The sequence below is a fragment of the Macaca mulatta genome, chromosome 14 (genome assembly GCF_049350105.2).
Source record: "Macaca mulatta isolate MMU2019108-1 chromosome 14, T2T-MMU8v2.0, whole genome shotgun sequence".
Classification (NCBI taxonomy): Eukaryota; Metazoa; Chordata; class Mammalia; order Primates; family Cercopithecidae; genus Macaca; species Macaca mulatta.
Window position 1 is genome coordinate 118,199,654 of NC_133419.1, and position 25,743 is coordinate 118,225,396.

Here is a 25,743-nt window from a genome sequence, read left to right on the forward strand (position 1 = left end):
GAGGGCAGAGACAGTATAGTATGATGGTTAAGGGACCTGAACTCAGATCTCTGCTCTGTCCCTTGGGCAGAGCTGTGTCACCTCGGGCAAGTGACCAAAGCCGCATTTTCCTCAAGAGCAAAATGGGTAACATCATTAAAAAAAAAAAAAAGGCCTCAGCCCAGGCGGGAGGATCACTTCACCCCCAGTTCAAGACCAGCCTGAGTAACATAGTGAGACTCTGTCTCTACAAAAAATAAAAATAAATAAATAAATAAATAAATACATAAACAATTATCCAGGTGAACAGAATAACCTTGGACATTAGTGTGGTGCAAGGTGGTCCCTGCCCACAGTCCCAGCTACTTGGGAGGCTGAGGTGGGAGGATTGTTTGAGCCAGGGAGATTGAGGCTCCAGTAGGCTGTGATCGCACCACTGTTCTCCAGTCTAAGAGACAGAGTGGGACACTGCCTCAAAAGAGAAAAAAAGATAAAAAAGATTTAAATATAAAAAAGGACCTCCACACAGGGCCCTTAGGGTGAGATGGTGCATGGGCCTGGTGTGTAGTAAGCACTGGTTTAACGCCTCCTGGCATTGTTCCCACCTCAGCAGGAGGGAGGGCATGAGCTCGGCAGCCCTAACCTGCCCCACCATGTCCTGGCGCCCCAGCTCACCCTCGAGTGCAATGATGGCAAAGTCCTGGGCGGTCTGGGCCTTGCGGGTGGCGAAGCACTGGTAGGCGCCAGAATGGCTCTTCTGGGCCGAGGTGATGAGCAGCGTCTCGTTGCTGAGTCCGCGGATGGAGATGGCCTCATCGGGCAGCACCAGCTCTGTGTTGCGATACCAGCGGATGGTGAACTCCGGGGAGCCCGTCAGGGCACAGGAGAGGATGACCGTGCTGCCAATGCCGGTCTTCAGCTTCTTTGGTGTCAGGGTCACATGAAGGGGATCTGGGCCGGGCCAGGGAGACGTGAGGGAGAACGGGGGGGAGGAAAGAACAAAAAAAGGGCTAACTGTCAGTGGAGTGCGGCTCGGGGTAGTCAGGGGTCACAAAAGGCCCAGGTTCTGCCTCCAGACCCCTTGTGTGGCCTGGGACTGGGGAATTCCTCACTCTAATCCTCAGTTTACTCATTTGTTAAATGGCAGGCTCAGATTGAGGGATCTCTTGGTACTTGTTGTTCTGATGGCCTGTGCTCCCCTAAAACGTGTCCCTGTGCCCGGTGACAGCGTGAGGCTCCCTCTGGCTCACTGAGGAGGGCGGAGACTTGACTGGCTCATTATCCTCCCTGCCACCCATCTCAGAAACCAGGGGGCACCCTTGGCCCAGCAGGCTGTCTCTCATACTTGCAGAGATAACCCATTGCTACGTGCTGCTGGTCTGATTTCCTCTAGATGGATCTGTGGACCCCCTGCTCGGCATTGCCCTGCATCACCCCACTGCAGGCCTGGAGCTCCCAACCTGGATCCACACGGCAGTACTGCCCTGCTTCCCCCTAGCTGTTCTCCATGCTGCAGCCGACCACTCGCTGCTCAGAACTTCCATGAGTCCAAACAATTCAGCATGGCATTTGAGGCCCTCAAGGCCCTGAGGGCCTGACTCTAGGGGTTCAAAGGGGTTCCGTTGTCACCAAAGCCGTAGGTCTTTAGAGCACCAGCAACCTGTCTGTGATTTCTGCATACCCTGGGCTGCTACTGGCCCCAGGGCCTCACCTAGAGCATTCTTTGCCTAATTCTTACTCATTCTTCACATGGTATCACCTCTTCCAGGAAGCCTTCCTGGCATAACTCCCTCTCCCAGGTTGGGCTAAGTATCCCTCCTCTACCCTCCCCGTGTATAACTCACACCACACTGAGCACCTTGTCTCTTCATCACCTCTTTTGTATCTGTCTCTCTCTCCCTCTGGACTGTGTGCCGCTTGAGAGCAGGGTGACATCTCTCAGCTTCATAGGCCTACCATGACCTGAGTCATTACTGATGGTCTAACTGGCTTAGCAAGCCATTTACAAGCTCCAAACTGACCTCTCCTTGATCTCTATGGGCTAGACGTTCTGTATGTGGGCTCAGGCTCCCTGTATAGCTTGGTACCCCAAGTGAGGAGGCCTGCAGGAGAGAGGAAGATTGCAAGCTCATGTGGGCTGGGTACAGCCAAAGCAGACATGACTGCATGCTTGGTTCTCCCTGCTCATTTCCCAGAGCCTCTGCCTACTGTCCAGGAAATGTCAGTGCACACTGAGGCAGGTGGCACCCTGCTCATCCCAGTCACCAGCTGGAGCTCCCAGTGCTCTGCCAGCCACTGTCTCCTCACTGCTCCTGCATGGGCTTGGCACAGGTTGGGTGGGGGCCTTCGTGGAGGAGTAGGGGCATATGGAAAGCATTGCTTTCCTCTCCATGAACCTGGCAGAGAGAGGCTGTAGAGAGGCTAGAAGATGGAGAAAAGTCACGTTGATTCCCCTTGAACCTTGGTGGTCCAAACAAGCCCACTGTGGGGAGGGGTAGGGGGCTGGGGATCAGAGAAGATGCATTCAGGGTCAGCGTGGGCATGCACACATTTGGAGGTGGTGACTTGTTGTACATCTGTGAGAGTGTACTTGGATATGGGCGTGTTACTGTGAAGGGATTGTGTAGCTGTGTATGTGTATGGGCACCGTATATCTATGCATGTGTACATGGGGAGGTGGGCAGGTGCATTTTCAACAGGTGTGCCTGTGTCTGTGTGTGCCTCCGCTTCCCTGCAAATACTGGTGCAGGAGCTGTGAACACTGCATTTACCTACAGGAAGGTTTGCTAATTTTCCAAGGATTTAAGGGTGTGTTGCCCTTGTGACCTATTTAGAGAGAGAGAGAGAGAGAAAGAGAGAGAGACAGAGAGAGCGTATGTGTAGAGCAGGAGGGTGGGAAGGAGGTGAAGGTAATATTGGAATAAACTTTTTTAGACCGTACTTGGGGCAGGAAGGGAGGTGCCGATCCTGATCCTCTGTCTGCTCTGCTGTCCAGGGCTGGTTTTTACGAGAGGAACCCCCAGGCCCCTGAAGCAGGGCTTTCAGCATTGTAACCGAAGCGTTTGTGCCGTGCACTGCCACTCCAGAGCGTGTCTTGGGGCTCTTTCTGTTCTTCCACCCTGACTGAATTTGTGTTGGGAGGGCACTTTTCTGGGCACGCTCCAAATCTCAAGACTCTCTTGACGGCGAGGAAGGAGACTCAGCCCTTATCTGGGCTGGGGGAGTCAGACACTAGGCCCAGGAGTGGGCTCTGCTGTGGTTCTCTGGTCAGCCTGAGGGTCCGTAGCCCTGCTGCCCTATGTTCGCAATGGGTGGGAGGTGGGAGGAGAGTTTCTTTAGTCAACCAGGACGGGAGGTGGGATCGCCTCCGGATGGTCTCCTTCCACTGCCCACATTTAATGACCCTCAAGATGCTGTCAGTAATGACAGCCTCATTCCTGTCCCATGAGGCATGGCATTTCCTCAAGGGTCTCCAGATCCCAGCCCCACTGCAACCTAGAGAGCAGGGAACTCAGAGCCAGACTCTTGGTGCTGGAGCTAGAAGGAACCTCTCCATTTCACAGATGGGAACCCTGAGGCTGGGTCACACAGGAGTGGACAGAGGTGGGGTAGGGGGACGGGATGAGCTGGGCCTCACAAATCCTCATCCAGAGTGCTTTCCGGGGCATTCGCCCATCTGCTTCTACCCTCTCTGCCTACCTTGGGGGCTCCTCAGCAGAAGGGGTATGCTAAGGTCTTGGACCCCAGAAGGGGCAGGAGGAGGAGTAGGAAGGGACCAGGGTTGACATCCAGCTGGAAGATCCTGGCAGAGATGATTTGCTTGTTTATGGCCAGTTTCTGATCTGATTAATCAGTGCCCCTATCAATGATTGTTAAACATCCTGAATGTCACCCTAGGATTGGGATGTATGTCCTCTCTAGTGGATTGACAGCTGCCTTGCTTCCCTTAGTTCAGATACTGCCTCCCTACAAGCCCAGAAGCCCTGCCCTCATGGCGAGCACATCACCATCACCCTCCTCATCCCACTGGAGCCTCACGACCTCTGGGAGGTAGGAAGGCTGGGACCACGTTCCCATTTTACAGACAAGGGCACTGAGCTGATGGTCATGGTTATGTGGTTTGCCCAAAGTCAGTTGCTATCGGCTAATGCCAGAAACAAAAGGCAGGCCACCTGATTTCAAACCAAGGGCTTTTCCAGGACACCAGACTGCCTTCCCCAGTCAGCCAGTGTAATTCCCAGGGCCTGGTCAGAGACAGGTCCAGCTGTCCACACTCCTCCCCTGACCCCTGCAGTGCTCTCAAAGGTTACTGGGGCTGCAGAAGGGGCTTTCCCGACTCACCAATGACCGTGAGGATGCCTGTGGCTTCTGCCGAACCGAAGGTGTTGGTGACCTCACAAATGTAGGTGCCGCTGTCCTCGGTCCGCAAGTCGCTGATGGTCAGCCCCGTGATGCGCTTGGTCCAGCGGCTGTCAGCCGGGAGGGGCCGGCCGTCCTTGAGCCAGCGGATGGCGGGGATAGGGTAGCCCGAGGCGGTGCAGGGCAGCTCCACAGTGTGGCCGGCCCCCACTTCCTGGGAGTGGAAGCCATCCAGGATGGTGGGGATCGACTCGGCAGGGTCTGGAAGGCAGAGAGGGTCGGCAGCCCTGGCCAGCCCTGGGTGGGATGAAGCAGGGCTGGGGGACGGAAAGCAAGCACCCAGACAGGAGCCTGCTGCCCACTGGCGCCCATAGCAAGGAGTTTCCAGGGCGGCTCCAGAGGAACGTTTCAGGGAGGGTGCACTGTGTCTCCTGTGCTCAGGCCAGACTGAGCCCCAGACAACCTTGACCGGGATTCCCAGCAGGGGCTGGGAGGAGGCGAGAATATGATGGAGTTCGGGACTAGAGTGACAGACAGAGGGACAGATGGAAGAAGTGGGGAAGAGAGCAAGACGTGCAGGGAGGGAGAGGGTGTGCGTGAGAACTCCTTTCCCACGGAGGGTCCCTGGGTTCTTTTATTTTTGAGATGGCGTCTCAATCACTCCGTCGCCCAGGCTGGAGGGCAGTGGTGTGATCTTGGCTCACTGCAACCTCCACCTTCCAGGTTCAAGCAATTCTCCTGCCTCAGCCTCCCAAGTAGCTGGGCCTACAGGCACACACCACCACACCCAACTATTTTTTGTACTTTTAGTAGAGACAGGGTTTCACCATGTTGGCCGGGCTGGTCCCGAACTCCTCACCTCAGGTGATCCGCCTGCCTTGGCCTCCCAAAATGCTGGGATTACAGGCCTTAGCCACCACGCCCAGTTGTGTCCCTGTATTCTAGCCCAGGCTCTAGAGCAGTGATGTGTCATGATGTCTCAAGTTTGCAATTCATAGTAAGTATCTCTCTGGGCCTACTGGGAGATGGGAGGACGATCTATTTGTTCCTGCTCTGTCTTCTCCTGCCCGAACTCTGGAAAGACTCAGAAATGACCAGTTCATTTCTGCCAGAGCCTAAAAGGATTCAGAAGCCCCAGCAGTCACCCGTGACAATCCTATATTTTGCATTCCGAAACCAAGAGAAACCAGCAACTACGAGACCTGCAACCTGAAGCCGCAGAAAACCACAGCCCCTGCGGGCAGGATTCTGTGTGCAATGCCCAGGCATTTCTGAGTGGTGTCCTGTCAGCCCTCTCAGGCTCGTTCCCACCCTCCAAGGCCTCTCTGGGTTTCCTGCTCCTTGGGGGACCTCCTCCCGCTCTAAACCTCACCAGGATCCCCCTCACCTACACAACACACCTCCACTGCTTATCCTGAATGCCAAGGCCTTCTATGATCTGGGCCAACGAGTCGGCCTGGCCTGCCTACACTGTCCCCTGTCTCCACGGAACCCTGCAGTGGTGTGCTGGGTCACCTGGGTCACCTGGATGCCCAGCCAGCTTGCTCTGCCTGGCCAGCTTCTACTCTTCTTTCACAGACCAGCTTAAATGTCACCTCTTCCGGATGCCTCCCCCAGACCACTCTCAATGACTCCCACAGATTTTTCTTTTCCTTTCATTTTATTTTCAAAGAACTCCCCGTTATTTTTATTTTTATTTATTTGTTTTCTGAGACAGAGTCTCGCTCTGTTGCCCAGGCTGGAGTGCAGTGGTGTGATCTTGGCTCACTGCAACCTCTGCTTCCCGGGTTCAAGCAATTCTCTGCCTCAGCCTCCCGAGTAACTGGGATTACAGGCGCCTGCCACCATGCCCAGCTAATTTTTGTATTTTAGTAGAGATGAAGTTTCACCATCTTGGCCAGGCTGGTCTTGAACTCCTGACCACCTGCCTCGGCCTCCCAAAGTGCTGAGATTACAGGCATGAGCCACCACTCCCAGCCCCAGAACTCCCCCTTATTTTAAAATAAATGTTTTATTAATAGGTCAGGCATAGTAACTCATGCCTGCAATCCCAGCACTTTGGGAGGCCAAGGTGGTAAGATCACTTGAACCCAGGAGTTGGAGACCAGCCTGGGCAACATAGTGAGATCCCATCTCTGCCAAAACACATACACACACACACACACACGACTATAGTGCCAGGTGTGGTGGCACAAGCCTGTGGTCCTGGCTACACAGGAGGCTGAGGTGGGAGGATCAACTGAGCCAGAGATGTGAGGCTGCAGTGAGCTATGATTGTGCTATTGTATCCCATCCTGGGCAACAGAGCAAGATCTTGTCTCAAAAATAATGATAATACTAATACTCATACTAATGAAAGCCTTAAAAGTGTTTTAACAGATAAAATAGATAATATATGCACTTGGTAAAACTTCAGAAAATATAGAAGAGCATGTCATAAAGGGAGTCTCCCCATCTCCCCACCCTCCTGCCCTCTGCCACCCCACGTGACTCTCCAGAGGTAGCCCCCATCGGCACTGCCCCTTCCAAGGGCAGTCAGCACCCGGAAGACTGTGAGCTCCTCAAGGCAGTGTTAAACCACTGCTGTATCTCCCCAGGCTGCTGAACCACAAATGTCTAGGGAGGATGAATGAGGAACTCGGGCATGGGCAGGCCAGTAGTCTGATTTTTCTGGATAGAAATCCACATTGCAGAACTGTATAGACTTGTGGAATTACAGAGCTGGCTTAGGGAGCTTGAAGCATGAAGAGATGAGAATGCTGAGACCAGAAATGTCCCTGCCTGGGATCACACCATGGAACTAAGATCAGAAGCCAGGGCCGGGCGCGGTGGCTCAAGCCTGTAATCCCAGCACTTTGGGAGGCTGAGACGGGTGGATCACGAGGTCAGGAGATCAAGACCATCCTGGCGAACACGGTGAAACCCCGTCTCTACTAAAAAACACACACAAAAAACTAGCCGGGCGAGGTGGCGGGTGCCTGTAGTCACAGTTACTCGGAGGCTGAGGCAGAAGAATGGCGTAAACCCGGGAGGCGGAGCTTGCAGTGAGCCAAGGTCTGGCCACTGCATTCCAGCCTGGGCGACAGAGCGAGACTCCGTCTCAAAAAAAAAAAAAAAAAAAAAAAAAAAAAAAAAAAAAGATCAGAAGCCAGGTCTCCCCAAGCCTTGTTCAGTAAATGGTATCTGAGATGGAATAATCTAAAATCTTAAATTTTGCTTAAGAGTGGATAGTGGTCCCTTCACTAACGGGCACTTTCCTCTGCCCTCAGCAATTGCCCCGGAGAGGGGTTGGGGTGAGAATTCTCCTCTCTAGGGGAAAGATCTCTGTTCTCTTCCCACCTTCCAGCGCTCGTCAGGGGCTGCCTGCGGGCTACAGAAGGAGCCCAGGCTGGGAATCAGGCTCTCCAGAGCCTCTCTCTAACCCAGTGCCTGGGTCACTAAGAAGCCCTGTGACCTTGGGCAAGTTTTGTGATCTCCTAGAGCCCGAGTTTCCCCACCTGCCCTGCTAGAGGTGATAACATTGCCTCCAGACCTCACAAGGCCGTTGCAGGCAACCAGTGGCATAGGTGTGTGGAAGTGCCTTAGATGCTCAATCCGCCTGCAGATGCGTGGGACAATTACTATCTAGAGCCCACGCGCCCTGCCTGCCAGATTCTGTGGCCTCTTCCCCCACCCCCAACCCGGTGGGAATGGCTGGGATAAACAAACCTGGTGCCAGGGAAGAATTACTCAATGTGACACTTAATTGATGCAAAATACACAAATTCCGCGGCACACCGCAGAATTTACAAGCGGAGGGGCCATCAGGGTGGTGGAGGAAGGGGCAGGGGGAGGGAATTAATCACCGAGGCTCAGGCGTGAAATTAAATTCTGAGGGAAAGAAACCTCTTTCATTACTCCAGAGCAGAAGTAAAATGCTGCGGCGTGTACACGGCAACAGCCCGGGGGGACCAGGCGCTGCTAGCACTGAGGCAGGGCTGGGGGAGACAGATGGTCAGGCCTGAGAAACTGCTGGGGGTGCACTGGAGCTAAGCTGGGCTGACTGGGGGTCTGAGACGCCCTGGGGTGGCTGCTGGGAACCCCCTATGGCCAGCTGAATGGCACTGCTATTTAGGTGGTTAAGGCACCGCTAGGAGCATGGCTTCTGCACCTGGCTCTGTCCTTTGTGAGCTGGGGGATCTGATTCCAGTTCCTCAGCCTCTCTGACCGCTGGTTTCCTCCTTTATAACTGCAGATGACAATGCCCATCCCACTGAGTTGTTGTGGGGACAGAGTGAGTTAATACACCTGAAAGCACTTGGTAAGCTCTAAAAAAGCACCTAGACGTATGGAATGATTATGATTAGGTTGTATTTTGTGGAGGCACAGACTATTCTTGCAACTGCCTCTGCAACTTGGAAAATACAGAAAAATGAAAGTTGCCCTTCTTCCCCACCCCATGCTTGGGAAGGTAGTAGGAATAACAATATAGCAACAACAGAACAACCACTGACAATAATAGTAGCAGCTACTGTCTGTCCTCAGCTTCCTGTGTCAGGTACTAGCTAAACTTTTTATAGGCAGTATTAATTATAATTAATTAATAATTATAAATAAATAATAAATAATTATTCATTATTAAATAATCCACTGTCACCCAGGCTAGAGTGCAGTGGCACGATCTCATGATCTCGGTTCACTGCAACCTCTGCCTCCCTGGTTCAAGCGATTCTCTGCCTCCGCCTCCCGAGCAGCTGGGATTACAGGTATGTGCCATCACACTCGGCTAATGTTTATATTTTTAGTAAAGATGGGGTTTTGCCATGTTGGCCAGGCTGGTCTTGAACTCCTGTCCTCAAGTGAGCCACCTGCTTTGGCTTCCCGAAGTGCTAGGATTACAGGCCTGAATCACCACGCCTGGCCTTTCTTAATAGAAGATATTCTGTTTCATTCTCACAGCAACCCAGTAGGAGTACATTTTGTTACTCCCGTTTTCCAGATCAGGCAGCTGAGGTTTGGAACATTATTTTATGCCAGGCTGCACAACTAGTGAGTGTTGAGGCGGAGATGGAAAGTCTGGCCTAATTCGTAACTGCTGTCTTAACAATACACCTCGTTAGCTCTCCCCACCCCCAGCAACTTTAGCACTGAGTGCTGAAGAGACCACATATGTGGTTCCTGTTCTCATGAACTGACCACCTCCAATGCACTGCCATGTGTACCATTCTCACCCGCAACAAGCCCCAGGAGCTCTTGGGGCCCTGGCCTCTAGAGACTGAAACGTCTCAGCAGACACTCATGCCCTGCCTCTCTCCGGGGCCGGATCTCCACCCTCAGCTCTGGGGAGTGGATTCCAAGTGCAGTGGGGAGGGGCGGGTGAGCCTGAGGCAGGCTCCGGGCTTCCCAATGCCAACCCCCTAGGCATTGCTTGCTCCAGTATCAGTTGCATTTTTGCCGAGACAAGCAGCTTGCAGATCGCCTTGTCACATCCCATCACATCAGGGCCCCGTGTCACTGCATGGGCTCCCTCCCTGGAGCCCCCTCGCTCACGTCCTTTGTCTCTGTGCATGTCTCTCCGTTCTGCCTTTCCCCTGCCCCATGCCAATCTCTCTTTGTGCCAGGGCCTCTCTCTTGTCTGTCTGGGTACCGTCCCATCTTCATGCCCGCTTTTCTGTTTGGGCTTTATCTGTGAGTCTCCTCCCCCTCGCCCTTCTCCCGGAAGCTGGTGGTGAAAGAGGAGGGGAAGAAGGGCTGGCGTGGCCTCCAGTTCAAAGAATGTCTCTTTTTGAGGAACTCCTGCCTAGTGCCCCCACAAGCTAGAGGTCCAACCAGGAGACTAGAGGATGAAGGAGCCAAATATTCGCGGAGGAGAAGGGAGCAGGCCTGAAGGAAGGGGATTTCTGTATCTTTCCCACATTGCAGGATAGGCATGCAAATGAGATGCAAAACACCATACAAACAAGTCCCTGTCATTTTGAGGCGAGCCCTTTGGAAACTGGGCTGTGGATTCCAAAGTCAAGCCACAAAGATGGGGCTGCACGGAGCAGCCCCGTCCCCTACCCTTATGACAGCATGGTTTCCCTTGGCATTGATTAATGCCATAAATATTTACTTGGCACCTACTGTGTGTTAGGCACAGGGCCAGGCGCTAAAGACACAGGGGTGAATCGGGAGCCAGGTTGTTGCCCTCCCAGCTCCTGATCTCCTGGCCTTGCCCCACATGTGACAGATATGTGGAAGGGGTCCTGGAGACAGTCATCTGTGGGTCAGGGCAGAGCTCATCACCAAACCACCAAACTCAGGGCAGAGCTCTGAGAGCTCTGAGGGCCAGAGGCAGATAGAATCAGAGCAGCCACCTAGACGGGTTCCTTTTCCAGAGGCCTAGAGAGGCTGCGAGATTTCATGAGTTTAATCCCAAAAGCCAGGTATTCTGACTTAGTGTTCATCCCCTTTTCAAAAACTCCAATCTGAAGACAGAGATTTTCAACTCACAACCCACAAACTGTTAGGAGGTTGTGAAATCCCTTTGGTGAGTTGTGGCTGGCATTTAGAGAAATCAGAATTAGATAGAATAGAATAGAAAATTTCAGGCGCTTGCAACAAGCATGGTAGAAAATGCCAGCGCGTATTGCGCAGGCCATGCTAAGAACGTCTGTCTGGGCATTGCAGTCAATGGGTTTGGAAACTACTGTTCAGAAAGCCTTCCTCGAGGAGCGCCTCTCTGTGACTTCAGCATGGATACGGGCATTCAGCTGACCCCTTCTACGGGGTCCTGTAGGACCCTGAGGCCAGGGGTTCAGAGTCTGAATTCTGGCTGTGCCTCCCACTGGTTAAATAGCTCTGGCTAGGCACTTGGCTTCCCTAAGATTTGGTTTTCTCGTCTGTAAAAATAGGGGGAACAGCACTCACCTCACAGGGCTATGACGGTGCCTGACGGAAACAAATGAGGGAATCCCAGATACACAGGAGGATTCAATAAACACCAGCCTCTATCCCTCCCGAGAAGCTATAATCACCCCAGAACAAGAATCCTTTATTCCGTTTAGAAATATTTTGTTTATAAATTATGTTCTGCCTGCTTTCAAATGTTGCGAGGTGGCCTATGACGAAACATACATGTGTACTCATTGATCAGATAGAATTCTCCGGCTAGGTGCGGTGGCTCACACCTGTAATCCCAGCACTTTGGGAGGCCGAGGCGGGCAGCTCACCTGAGGTCAGGAGTTCAAGACTAGCCTAGCCAACATGGTGAAACCCTGTCTCTACTAACACAAAAAATTAGCCGGGCGTCGTGGCACACGCCTGTAATCCCAGCTACTCAGGAGGTTGAGGCAGGAGAATTGCTTGAACCCAGGAGGCAGAAGTTGCAGGAGGTGGAAGTTGCAGGAGGCAGAAGTTGCAGTTAGCCAAGATCACGCCATTGCACTCCAGCCTCAGCAACAAGAGAGAAACACTGTCTCAAAAAAAAAAAAAAAAGAATGAAAAGATAGAATCCTCAAAAGCACCTAGAGGCACGGATATGCAACGCCCCCTCCCCGCCCCCCTGAAAAGCAACACTAATAGTTACTATGTTTGAGTATCCGATTTTATCTATGAGCTTCCTGACAGGAAAGGCAAAAAAAAAAAAAAAAAAAAAAAAAAAAAAAAAAAAAAAGGGAAAAAGAGGGTGAGTTTCGTAGCCCTCATTATTTGAAAATGAAAACATAGCAAAGAGGTCTTCCTTGGTGGTTTCAGTACCTGATTTCTTTAATCTCTTCCTCTGATTTCCCTGAGTACACAGGGGGCTCCTCCATCTGTGGTGGGACACACCAAGTTCCAGGGATGGCCTGGTGTCCTCCCTTCCCAGCCCGCCCCGTTCTCCCCCGGCTCTCTCCCCTACCTGTCACAGAGAGACGTGCCCCATTGCTCTGCCGGGTCTCCCCGCTGTACTTGTGCTTGGTGATGCAGCGATAGGTAGAGAGGGCGTCCTCCTTCTGCACGTCAGAGATGTACAGCCCGCCATGGTAGGTAATAAAAAACCTGTTTTCTGGAGACACAATCAGGACATAGTTCGTTACTTCCCGGTTTGGTACAGCCTCAGAGGCAGGGTAGCGTCTCTGACAGAGGAGGATTTTCACACACAAACAAAATGACAAATAGAAACGATAGTAATTGTTCCTTTCAGTGTAGATGCTCCAGGGTTTAACAGAAAGAAGCTGGGCTTTAGAGTTAGGCTGAGATCTGGGTCCCAATCCACCTCTTCTACTTATGGGCTGTGTGACCTTGGGAAAGTTACTTAACCTCTCTGAGCCTTATCTATACAATAGAGTACAAATAATGGTGGGTGTACAGATTTAAGAAATGGGGCCAGGTGTGGTGGCTCGCACCTGTAATCCCAATGCTTTGGGAGGCTCAGGCAGGAGGATCACTTGAGACCAGGAGTTGGAGACTAGCCTGGGCAATATAGTGAGACCCTGTCTATAAAAAAAGAAAAAAATTAAACGATTAGCTGGGTTTGGTAGGGCATGCCTGTAGTCCCAGATACTCGGGAGGCTGAGGCAGGAGGATTGCCTGAGCCCAGGAGGTCAAGGCTGCAGTGAGCCGTGATCATGCCACCGTACTCCAGCCTGGGTGACAGAGTGAGACTCTTGTCTCTAAAAAAGTAAAAATAAAAAGAAGAATAAAGCGTTTGGTGCAGAATAAGCACTAAGTGAATATTAGTTCTCATCTTTCCTACCTCTTTGCAAGAGTTTGCAAAACTCATATTCCTTGCTTGTTGGCTTTTACAACTGTTTGAGATGCTAGCTCCATTTTACAAAGAAGGAAACTGAGGCTTGTAGTAAAGTAACTGGCCCAGGTCACACAGCCAGGAAGTGGACTGGAACTTCTGACTCCCAGTTGTCCCTCTGTATGGAATTACACATAAGCCTCCATCCCCTTCTCTCAATTTAAATCATTTATTCACTCAACAAACGATTATTGAGGCAAAGTTATACTAGCATGGGGACAAGGAGGGGCAGATACACGGTAATCACTCAAACAGTTCTCAAACACGCACTGTGCACAAGGCCGTGAAGGGAACAGGCACTGTACTCTATGCCTCCTGCCACTGCCACAGCCATCTCTGCCCCGACTGTTGGGACCTGGCAGGGGAGCAGGAAGCACAGGGGGCAGCCTACCCATGTTGCAGATTGCGACACAAGAGCCCCCCTTCCCATCCCAGAGGGGAAGTGGATTTCCTTGTCTAAGGTCCTAAGGCTCACCCTCACCTTGAGCCGATAAAGGCTGATTTAAAGGAGAAAACTGGACTTGAGGGTTGGGAAGGGGTTTGCACTAGACTCCCTAAGCTCACGGATGTGTCCTCCCACTGAGGCCAGACTAAGATGGAGAGGCGAGGCCGGACGCGGTGGCTCACGCCTATAATCCCAGCACTTTGGGAGGCCGAGGCAGGCGTATCATGAGATCAGTACATCAAGACCATCCTGGCTAACACGGTGAAACCCCGTCTCTACTAAAAATACAAAAAACTAGCCGGGCGCGGTGGCGGGCACCTGTAGTCCCAGCTACTCAGGAGGCTGAGGCAGGAGAATGGCGTGAACCCGGGAGGCGGAGCTTGCAGTGAGCTGAGATCCGGCCACTGCACTCCAGCCTGGGCGACAGAGCGAGACTCCATCTCAGAAAAAGATGGAGAGGCGAACTCTGGGGTCCTCTGCCTCCTCTTTGGGGGTTTCCCAGGCAGGCCTCAAGGGCCCAGGCTGCCATTTCCACTGGGAGGGGTCTTGGAATCAGGATAGTGATAGTGACTTCAAAGCCGCAGGGGAGAGGGTGGTGCTGAACCCACGGGAAGAACCCGATAGCACCACATGTCAGGCTGGCAGAGGGAAACATTTTGGGCAATTCCATGCCCTTCTAGCCCCATTATTTAGAGGTCGCTTCCTCCTACCTGAGGCCTAAGTGACATCCCCTCAGCCAAGATGAGAGCTTCGCTCCTGTGAGGAATATTCTGTGGTATCCCACCCATCTCCCTCCACCATCCCAAGCACGAGTCCAAGATTCTCAGCACCCGGAGGTGGGGACCTCACCAAAGGGCATCTTCTGCCGCTGGAGGCTGTAGAACTGCAGGGCTGAAAAGCTGAGTGCGCGCGACGATATCTTTGACAAAGGTTCTCCAGCCTTCATTTGAATATCTCCGGGGCTGGGGAACTCCCTCCCTCACTCAGCAGCCCATTCCAAAGTTGACTTTTTTTTTTTTTTTTTTGAGACAGAGTCTTGCTGTGTTGTCCAGGCTGGAGTGCAGTGGCGTGATCTCAGCTCACTGCAAGCTCCGCCTCCCGGGTTCACGCCATTCTCCTGCCTCAGCCTTCTGAGTAGCTGGGACTACAGGCATCCGCCACCACACCCAGCTAATTTTTTTTGTATTTTTAGTAGAAATGGGGTTTCAACGTGTTAGTCAGGATGGTCTCGATCTCCTGACCTCGTGATCCGCCCACCTCGGCCTCCCAAGTGCTGGGATTACAGGCGTGAGCCACCGCGCCCAGCCCCAAAGTTGACTTGTAGATCAGTCTTCCTTGGTGACCACTGATCTTGGTGCTCCCGCCATGGGTACTGCTCTGACTCACTGGTGCCCCGCTGAACCAGCCAAAACCCGTGTTCCTGACATACTCCCTCACACACTGGAAGGTGGCTGTGATGCCCTTTGAATTTTCTTCAGGGTTAACAGCCTTAGGATTTTATTTTCATTTTATGTATTTTTTGAGACAGACTGCCACTCTGTCACCCGGACTGAGTGCAGTGGTATGATCACAACTCATTGCAGCCTTGGCATGCTGGGCTCAAGTGATCCTCCCACCTCAGCCTCCCCAGTAGCTGGGACCACAGGCATGTACCACCACACCTGGCTAATTATAAAAATTTTCTTGTAGAGATGAGGTCTCACTATGTTGCCCAGGCTGGTCTCAAACTCCTGGATGCAAGGGATCCTCCTGCCTTGGCCCTCCAAAGTGCTGGGATGACAGGGATTTTATTTTTTAATATTTATTTAATATAGTTTCAGATAACTTCATCAGTTTGGTCTCTTGCTTCTGAATGAACTTTGGTTTATCTACAATTCCAATTGCCCCTCCCTCCCTCCTTTCTTTCCTCCCTCCTGCACATCTTTGTATAGGACTGGACCTACCATGTGCCAGACACTGTGCCCCACTTTGTGAGGCTCTAAGATTAGACTTAGCCCATCAGAGCAGAGTAGAGCAAGACTACCAACACCCAGCCTCAGGCTGCATCACCTTGTCATGGGGATGGTGTAGGAGGAGGGAGGCAGCCCTGTTATACTACTCTTCTTGCAGTCAATTAAAGACCCTGGCCCTGTCTCTAGGAGCCGCTGCCATGCCACTTTCTCTCTCTCTCTCTGTCCTTGGACAGTGGTTATGTGGTCCAGAGTCTGGAACTTGCCATTGATCCCGGTTGAGCTACATCTTGTTGGGGATCCTCCCAGATGAGCACTTGGCCATCTGGCAGCCTGCCCATCTTCTGGAACCTGGAGTTTGTGGACACCCTGCTCTGCCTGGCTCCAGCACACAGATCACAGCTGGGCAGACCCCGCAACTAGGCAGACCCCCACTCAGGGCTGTGGGTGGGGACGAGAAGGATGGTGGAGGGCGCCAAGCCCCGCAGCTGGCTGTCAGAGAGGAACCGAGGAAGCGCAGAGAAAGCCGGCTCCCCAATGGACTCTGCATGTGCCGTTTTGTCTCCATGTTGTGACATCCCAAAGTCAAACGCAGAAGCTCTTCTGTAATTTATTATGTAACTGGGACTGGAATGCAGAACTACTGGAGGGTGTTGCTGCCAATCAGAAGTACCAGTGTCAGGAGGTAGTGATGGTGGGGTGAGGAAAAGCAGGAAAGACACAGAAATCAATGCTCACAGCCGACAGGTGCTCCAGCCCTGGATAGCTAGGACCCTGTGATCTTGCATCACCCAGCACCTCAGGACAAACAGAGCACTTGGCCCTACGAGGATTTTAAACCAGGGGTGGGGGGTGGAGGGTGGGGGGCTGATGCTGCCTTGATGGTGGTGGGGAGCTAGGGTTTCTATAGCAACAAGCAGCTGCTGCATCTGATGTTTCACATCCTTCATTGTCCTCATTTTCCCCTCCCTCCCCCCTTCTTGTGCATATTTAATTGCAGTAACGTTTTCAGACACAGTGTTTTGCTCCTCCTGAAACAAAGGCAGGCTGCAGCCAGGGGGATGCACAGCGCGAGAGGGGAAGGAGAAATCAGGGGTATGATGTTAGTCCCCTCGGGGGGGCTTGTGCAACATCAGTTCTGCATGTTTGATGAGCATCGGACGGTGGGCCCTGCTGGGGAAGGAAGGAGCAAGAGGCCTGTGGAGTAAGCCTCGTACAGTATGAGAGCGGAGGGAGGCCCGGCCCGCTGGTGGGGGATGGAGATGGGCCAGGGCTGGACAACTTGGCTGGCCTCCCAGGCTGGCAGCCCATGCTCTGCACCCCAGATGCAACTAGCCATCCCTAGGAAGGGAGAAGTGTAGCTGGCCCACGTTCTCTGCTTTGAGACAGGCTGGGTCCCATGGGAGAAGGATAAAATGGCAGCCAGTACCTCCGGGTCCAGCACCAATCCTGAGGCCACTTGGAAACGTGGGGGCAGGTGGGATTTTTGGGGTTGACACCATAATTTGGGGTTGCTAAGGGCATTTAGTGGTTAGGGGCCAAGGGAGCTTGAGTCACAAAGAACTGTTGCACCCCAAATGCCAGGAGTGTCCCTGTGGGTTTAGGCTGGAGGGTACCATTCCTTTAGGCTCTAAGACCAAGACACAGAGCTGCGTTTAAATGCTGACTGTGCCCTTGACATTGCTTGATCGACATATTTCAAAGGCTGTGGTATCATCTATCTACGTGCTCATGACTAGGGGAGTGGTTGGTTTCTGCTTTTCTTCTTTTTATTATCACCACAAAGACCCTGACCTGTTTTGCCATCCCCTTTCCCCTGTGATCTCGAGCAGGACTCTACTTTTTTTAAAGCTGAATATTTATTGAGTAGCTATTACAAATTAGGCCAATGACTTTACATACATTATCTCATGTAATTCCCACAACCTTTGAAATGGATACTATTTTTATTAACTGATGCACAGAGAGGTTACATAATCCATTTAAGGTCACACAGCTAGAAGGTGGCAGAGCCTGGACCATTAGTCTGCTTCCTGTCTTCTTCCAAAGCTCTATGCTGGACTGACTCTCCTAGAATGACAGCACCACTCATAAGGACATGTGGTCAGCCAGCCTCTGCCTGGTTTCTTCTCTCAATGAGGTTCTCACTGCCTCCTGGAGGAGCACTCATCCATCCAGCTCAGTTTGGCTGAATCTATCACGTCTTTCTGGAGCATCTCCAGGTTCTGGTCTGGGTAACATGGGAGAAGTCCTGGACTTGGTTTCTGCCCTCTGGGATCCCACGGTTAGAAGACGATATCCTTCCACCATGGAAGGTGTGGCCGTCAGTGCTGGGGTACTGGGGAAGGCTGTGGAAGGTCTTGTGAAGCTATGAGTAAAAGGAGGTGTACAAAGAGGGGCTGGGCCACCAGGGGTGGCGGGGCAAGCACAGGGCGGGAATATAGGAGGCCAGGTTGGAGTCCAGGCTCTGCCACTCATGTTGGGGTGTATACTGGGTTGAATAGCATCCCCCCCACCAAATTAATGACCCCTAGGATCTGTGAATGTGACCTTACTGGAAATACGGTCTTTGTAAATGTAATCAAGTTAAGATGGGGTCCTCCTGGGTTAGATTGAGCCCTGAGTTCTAACATGACTAGTGTTCGTCTAAGAAAAGGGTGATCTGGACACAGACACGCACCCAGGGGAAGTGCTGCGCAGAGGCGGAAGCAGAGGCAGGAGCAGAGGCAGGAGGATGCACCTAACAGCAAAGAAACGCAAGGATTGCCAGCAGCCACCAGAAGCTGGGAGAGGCCAGGAAGGACCCTCCCCTAGAACCTGTAGAGAGACGCTGCCCCTGCCGGCACCTCCATTTTGGACTTCCAGTCTCCAGTACTCTGTTGTTTAAAGCCACCCAGTTTGCAGTGATTTCTCATGGCAGGTCTGGGCAGCTCACCCAGGGTGCCTTTAGGGAGGTCCAGTCTTCTTTCAGACCCTCAGTTTCCCATCCGTAAAAAAGGGGGGAATTGAGATTTGGTGAGTGTTTTCCATCATGTTTGTACATTAGAATCATTGAAGGATCTTTTCAAATGAAGCTCTGAATCTCTGAGGGTGTGGTGGTCTGGGAATGGATATTTTTAAAGAGCTGCAGGGAGTGTCTAATGTGCATGGCAGAGAACCCCTGGATGAGATCAGTTTGCAAAGACTCTTCACACTCATTGACAATTTGATGTCTCCATGATCTCACTACACCAGTGCAAGCCCCATTTCTTCTTCAGGAAAATGGAGAAAAGAAATAGAACTGATGTCACAGGGCTGTTGGGAGGATTAAGTTAAATACTGAGTATAAAAGTCCCCAGCACGTGGGTGGCTGGCTCAGTGTCATCTCAGGAAGATGAAGGGCCGGAGTAGCTGAGGTTGGGGCTGCTGGGCCCTCAGCACCTCCTGCGGTCAGGCCTTCTGCAGGTAGACTCCCTCCCTCCTCCTCTGGAGCTGGGTTGGAGAGCAGGGAGCTCGGAGATGAAGAAGCCTCCTTGGCAATTCTGAGGCCCTGCACACAGGTGCTAAGTGAGCTGACAGCATCTTCTCTGTCTTTTTCTAAAAGGTCAGAGAACTGGGCTTTGGAGACTCCCCGGAGCTGCAGGAGCCATGGAGAGATAATTGATAGAAACCTCTGGGCTTCTGGCAGCTCCAGAGGGCTGGACAGAGAGAAGCCGCCCTCTGCAAAGGTGGGGCCCTGGCTGCTCTGCTCTCAGGGAAGTGTGAGGGGGAGTGTGGTGGGGAGAAGGTGATAGACAGGGGAGGAGGGGGAAACTGGGGGTTTGGGGGAGGATATAAACTGGACAGATCCCACTGCAGCCTCTAGAGCAAAGGAAGGGAAAGGATTGAATGAGGCAGGGGCCAGCAGCCTCCTGACTGGCCACCCTGAATCCACCCCTGCCCCTCCTCCTTCTGTCCCCAGCATGTAGCCAGAGCAATGCTTTCAACCCAAGTCAGATCATGCGGCTCCTCTGCTCAAAATCCTCTAATGCATTCCCATTTCAATCCGGTCATAAAACAGGCACTCAACACATGTTCCAGAATGAATGCCTGAATGAAATTTCCCAAAACTCTACAGCATTTTGTCTCCATTTCACTCACGAGGAAACTGCAACTCAGAAAAGTCTGATCTCAGCTGGAAATTCCCCTTCTTCAGGAAGCCTTCCCAGATTAAACCCACTCCCATTTCTGAGTGTTTCTGCACCTGGCAAACCTCTTGTCCTGCTAATCATTATTTCCACTACTTCCAGTCAGACCTTTAAGAAAAATGGTCTAGGCCAGGCGTGGTGGCTCATGCCTGTAATCCCAGTACTTTGGGAGGCTGAGGAGGGTGGATCACATGAGGTCAGGAGTTCAAGACCAGCCTGATCAATGTGGTGAAACCCCATCTCTACTAAAAATACAAAAATTAGCCGAGCATGGGGGCGGGTGCCTGTAATCCCAGCTGCTCAGGAGGCTGAGGTAGGAGAATCGCTTGAACCCAGGAGACGGATGTTGCAGTGAGCCGAGATCGCGCCATTTCACTCCAGCCTGGGCAACAAGAGTGAAACTCTGTCTCAAAAAAAAGAAAAAAAAAAAAAGGAATAAAGGTCTAATTAGCCGTGGCAAGAAGTTTGCCAGATGCTCACGAAAGTGAGTGTTCAAAAGTCAAGATTAAATAGTATGATGGTTCCCCCCAAAATACAAAACAGAATTACTATATGATCCAGTGATTCCACTTGTGGGTATATATCCAAAATAACTGAAAGCAGGGAGAGAGATACTTGCACACCCGTGTTTATAGCAGCGTTATTCACAATAGCCAAAAAGGTGGAAGGAACCAAAGTGTCCATCAACAGACAAATGGGTAAACAACATGTGACATATACATACAATGGAATATTATTCAGTTTTGAAAAGGATGGAAATTTGGGCCCATGCTTTGACATGGATGAATCTTGAGGATATTATCCTAAGTGAAATAAGCCAACTGCAAAAAGGCAAATATGGTATGATTCTACTTTACTTATAGCAAGTATTGGAGTTGTCAAGCTCGTAGAGACAGAAAGTAGAATGGTGGTTGCTAGGGGCTAGAGGGAGGGAAAAAGGGGAGATGTTTAATGCAGGGGTTCCCAACCCTGGGGCCGTGGACCGGTGCCTGTCCGTGGCCTGTTAGTAACTGGGCCCCAGAGCAGGAGGTGAGCGGCAGGTGAGCGAGCATTTCCACCTGCGCCCCGCCTCCTGTCAGGTCAGCAGCATGAAATTGTCACACGGGCGGGAATCCGATTGTGAACTGCATATGCGAGGGATCTAGGTTGCGTGCTCCTTATGAGAATCTAATGTCTGATGATCTGAAATGAAACAGTTTCACCCCGAAACCATCCCCCTACCCCCGTCCTGTGGAAAAATTGTCTTCCACAAAACCAGGTGGGGACTGCTGGTTTAATGGGAATGGAGTTTCAGTGTTGCAAAAGGAAACTGAACTTAAACATGACTGAACGTAGCCCTTAAAAATGATTAAGATGGTAAATTTTATGTTATGTATATTTTACCACAATTAAACTTGAAAAAAAATTAAGTCAAGGCTATAAAAAGTTGGAATGGGTGATAGGTGGGAATTGAACAATGAGCACACTTGGACACAGGGTGGGGAACATCACATACCGAGGCTTGTTGGGGGGTAGGGGGCTGGGGGGAGGGATAGCATTAGGAGAAATACCTAATGTAAATGACAAGTTGATGGGTGCAGCAAACCAACATGGCACATGTATACCTATGTAACAAACCTGCACGTTGTGCACATGTACAGTGGAACTTAAAGTATAGTAATAATAATAAAAAAAAGTTGGAATGAGTGTCTTTGTCAGGTAGTGAGTCTTCTGTCACCAGGGGTATTTAAGTTGATGCTGAAGAAACCCTTGGCTGAGATATTGCATAGGGGATTTCAGTCTTGAATAGAAGAAATAAACCGGACCATCCTTAACACCCTTTGTCTCCCAGAGATTTAGAAGTTCACAGCTTAGGGAATGTCGGAGCTGCAATATTGATGATCATCTACTGCGGGGATTTTAAAATGCGTTTGTCTGCATATGCATTTGCACACTTCCACCCCAAGGCCTTTGCTGTCACGATTCCTTCTAGGCCTGAAATGTTCTTTCCTTGACTTACTTCTGGCCTCATTCAGGTCTCTGCTTAGTGGACAGTTCCTTGGAGAAGCCTTGTCTGACCACGCTCTAAAAATTAGACTGTGTCCCTCGTCCCTGCCCAACTCCTTACTCTGCTTTATTTGTCCTTGGAGCACATGGTGCTTCTGTTTGAGAGCAAGAAGTTATTTTGGTTCAGCCTGTATGCCGGCTCCAGAAGACGTCTTGCACACAGCAGATGCTCAGTGAACATGTGCTGAATCAATGAATCCTGGCCGTGGAGGAGGCATCTCCCCATGGGGTGAGGCAGCTGGACCTCCAACCTGGACTCCTGTCCCCAACGTGCCCTGTGCCCTGGGGGTCTCTCCCCGTCTAGCCACTGCTGCCACATTGCAATGGTTTGGGCCACTATTTCCTCCTTGGGCCACTTTGATCCTTTCCTTGTTTCCCCAGCTTGGGACATAAAGCAAGACGGATGGTTTGTAGCTAATAAAAGAGAAAAGCACAGACAAGCACACAGCCCAGGTTATCTGGACTGTAAGCCATGGTGGTCTCATCTCAGTGAGGCCCCTGCAGGGCTTCCCAGCTGAGCCCATGTGGGCAGTGGGACCTCACACTTCCCACGGCAGGGCCCAGGGGGAAGGCGGGAAGCAGACGCTCCCTCAGTAGCATCCCGGCTTCTGTGTCCCTCCCCGACTAAAGACGGACCTCTTCGTTAGGTGATTAGATTGGAAATGCTACCTCCACCCTGAAGAGGGACTACTAGCAACAAGGGGCTGCTGGTTTCAGGATGGAACCATGTTCAAGTCCAGGACCCAACATTCAGAGCAGAGGTATGTGATATAGAAGACATAATGAGGCTGGGCGCTGTGGCTCATGCCTGTAATCCCAGCATTTTGGTAGGCCAAGTAGAGTGGATCACTTGAGGTCAGGAGTTCGAGACCAGCCTGGGCAATATGATGAAACCCCATCTCTACTAAAATACAAAAATTAGCTGGGCATGGTGTCAGGCTCCTGTAATCTCAGCTACTCAGGAGGCTGAGACAGGAGAATCGCTTGAATCCAGCAGTGAGCCGAGATTGCATCCCTATCAAAAAAAAAGTGCAGGCGACGTAGTGCTGTGCTCTGAGGAAAGAGAAGCCCCGGAATCAAGTTGCCTTGGGTGGTTCCATCTCTGCCTGCCTTAAGGCGAGTTCAGTCTCTTAGATGTGAAAGGTTTCCACAGCTGAGGCCCTTGTGGAGGAAGCCCTGTGTCTAGGGACCAGCAGCTATAGACTTCCCCTCCTCAACTCTTTTAGGTACCCCTCTCCAAGCACTGTACTTTGGATTTGGAGAGAGATCCAGGTGAACTATCTTAAATTGTGTTATAAACTCTGCAAGAAAAACACCCCGAGGTGCATGAATCAGTGGGCACCCTTGTGCTGAAATGCCTGTCAAATAACAGGCACTGTGCCAGGCACATCTTCCCTCTCTTGAGCATTGGCACACACCTAGGAAGACCATCCTTCTCTTGCTTTACAGATGAGGAAATTATGGCTTGGGCTAAGAGTCTTGTTCAAGCCACACATCTAGCGAGTGGAAGAGCCTGGGCTCCTACCCGGGGCTCCTGAACACAAATTCAGAGCGGTTTCCCCCAACCCTGCTGCCAGGAAAGTGTGTGCTGCATGCTGGGGGTGCTTTGGCTAATCCCTTCTCTGTGAGGTGGACTTCTCTCTCCTTTCTGAGCAGAGGTTGGTCCCCTGGCCTCTTGATTCTTCCAGTGGAGGCTTCCCTCTCACTAGCCAGGGCCAGAGTAGGTGGATGGGCAAATGGTGAGATGAGACCAGTTTTGGAAGACATTACAGTTACTGAATGAAAGAGTGGATGAATGATCTCACAAGCTAGTGCAGAGTGAGGTAAGAGGTTAGGGGGCCTCAGAAGCTGAGGCTTAGGGAGCAAAGAAATCCTGCCATGACCAGGTGCCCTGTGATAGTGGGAAGTGCAGTCTTGGGCAGGTGGCTGAATGTGCCTGCAAGGGAGCACGGTGCATTCGCTGGCAAGTTGTGTACCTGTGCTGGTATGTGAACCTGTGCTGGTGTATGTACTGTGCTGGTGTGTGTACCTGCGCTGGCATGTTGTATACCTGCACTGGCATGTGAACCTATGCTGGTGTGTGAACCTATGCTGGTGTGTGTACTGCACTGGTGTGTGTACTGCGCTGGTGTGTGTACCTGCACTGGTGTGTGTACTGCGCTGGTGTGTGTACCTGTGCTGGCATGTTGTGTACCTGCTCTGGTGTGTGACCCTGTGCTGGTGTGTGTACCTGCACTGGCGTGTGTACTTGTTGGGTACACTTACACAGGCTGATGGGGCATTGTAGGGGACGAGAAAGGGACTGGCAGCTTAGGGAGGCATAGGTCCCAATGGGTACGATACAGAGTTCTGTATTTGGAGGTTTGAGACCTGCCACCTACCAGCTGTGTGGCTTTAGGAACACCCATTAACCTTTCTGGGCATTTGCTCACCCCCAAATTGGAGATTCTAAACCCCGATTTTCTCTGTTCATGGAGTTCTTCTGTGGTGTCCGTGCAATAATGCTTATGAAAGGCTGTTGTGATGTATATGCACTGTATGCTTATAGGGCAGGTTTTTTGTTTTTTTAAAGATCATAATACTAAACGTGTAACAGCACAAGCAGGCAGGTCTATGATGCATATGCAGTGCATAGGTAGGTATTCACGTGGGGGTGGGAGCTGCTTTTCCACTGTTGGCGTCAGATGCCTTCCTGAAGCAGAGAAACCAGACACTGAGGAAGGGGTTTCCTGCTTTGCCTACCCACTTTCCTCTATGAGGAAGGTCCTGGTAGGCAATGGGGGATATGGAGTAAGAGGGAGGAGGAAGGGAATTGGGTGAGGCTTTGCATTGAGACCAGGCTTTGGCCAGGGTCAGAAAAAAATCGTTGTCTCTCTAGGAAGAGAAGAGCTACTTAGTCTGTCACAGCTCAAGTCTGTTTCCTGGAGTAGCTGCAGGATGCCAGGGCTTTGAAGTACCTCAATTGGCCCCCGGGGGCCTCCCAATTCCAAAAGAGAAATTGCAATCAATACAGGTTACCAGTTGCTGCTCCATGCAATACAGATTTATAAAAACAGTGTCGTCAGCCTGCAGTGTGGAGCCTGCAGATAGTTCATAGGACTAATGAGCTAACTTGCTCCACAATCAGGGCTGTCCTTTCCTCCCAAGCTATTTGTGCTGTGGGGCAGCGCAGTTGGGGGTGATCGATACTTCCTGGCTGGCAGGAATTAGCTGCTGTCTAGGGGCCCTAGCACCAGGGCAGCCTGCAGGGAGTAAGTCAAGGCGGACTCTGCAGGGCACCTTCCTTTCTTTCCTTTTAGTTCTACCTGCTGATGGGGAACATCTTGGAAGTCCCTGCCAGCCTGGGTTTGAAAAAACCAAGGGAAGCCATGCCCATCCTTCTTCCTCTCCTTTCCCTGGATTCTGAACTCCTAGGATTGTAAACCCTCAACTCAATACCCCAGAGGGAGATTTGTAGCAGAGTGAAAAGCACATGAGATGTGAGTTGGGAACTGGGATTCAAGTCCCAGCTCAGGCCAGGCTGGCTCTAGGTTTCAGATCCTCCTTGTTTTGGACTGAATTGTTTTCCCCCAACATTTTATGTTGAAGCCTTAACTCCCAATGCAACCGTATCTGGAGATAGAGCCTTGAAAGAGGTGGTTAAGGTTAAATGAAGTCACGAGAGTGGGGTCCTGACTGATGATGCCTTTATAACAAGAGGAAAAGGCCAGGCGTGGTGGCTCACGCCTGTAATCCCAACACTTTGGGAGGCTGAGGTGGGTGGATCACGAGGTCAGGAGTTTGAGACCAGCCTGGCCAAGATGGTAAAACCTCGTCTCTACTAAAAATACAAAAATGAACTGGGTGTGGTAGTGGGCGCCTGTAATCTCAGATACTCGGGAGGCTGAGGCAGGAGAATTGCTTGAACCCAGGAGGCGGAGGCTGTGGTGAGGCGAGATCGTGCCACCATACTCTAGCCTGGGCAAGTAGCCTGAGCAAGACTCTGTCTCAAAAAAAAAAAAAAAAAAAAAAGGAAAAAGAAAGAGGAAGAGACACCGGAATATACACACAGAG

The 25,743-nt window shown here is 51.5% G+C and overlaps 1 protein-coding gene across 1 annotated transcript in view; it reads right to left on the minus strand.

Annotated features, from left to right (window-relative positions):
- Nucleotides 1-25,743, minus strand: part of DSCAML1 (DS cell adhesion molecule like 1) — a 364,981-nt gene that overhangs the window by 92,103 nt on the left and 247,135 nt on the right. Inside the window, exons 4-6 of the mRNA XM_028834027.2 lie at nucleotides 12,197-12,343; nucleotides 4,321-4,599; nucleotides 655-930 (exon numbers count right to left, since the gene is read on the minus strand). Coding sequence (XP_028689860.2) covers nucleotides 655-930; nucleotides 4,321-4,599; nucleotides 12,197-12,343 — 702 coding nt within the window. The remainder of the gene's footprint in view (nucleotides 1-654; nucleotides 931-4,320; nucleotides 4,600-12,196; nucleotides 12,344-25,743) is intronic.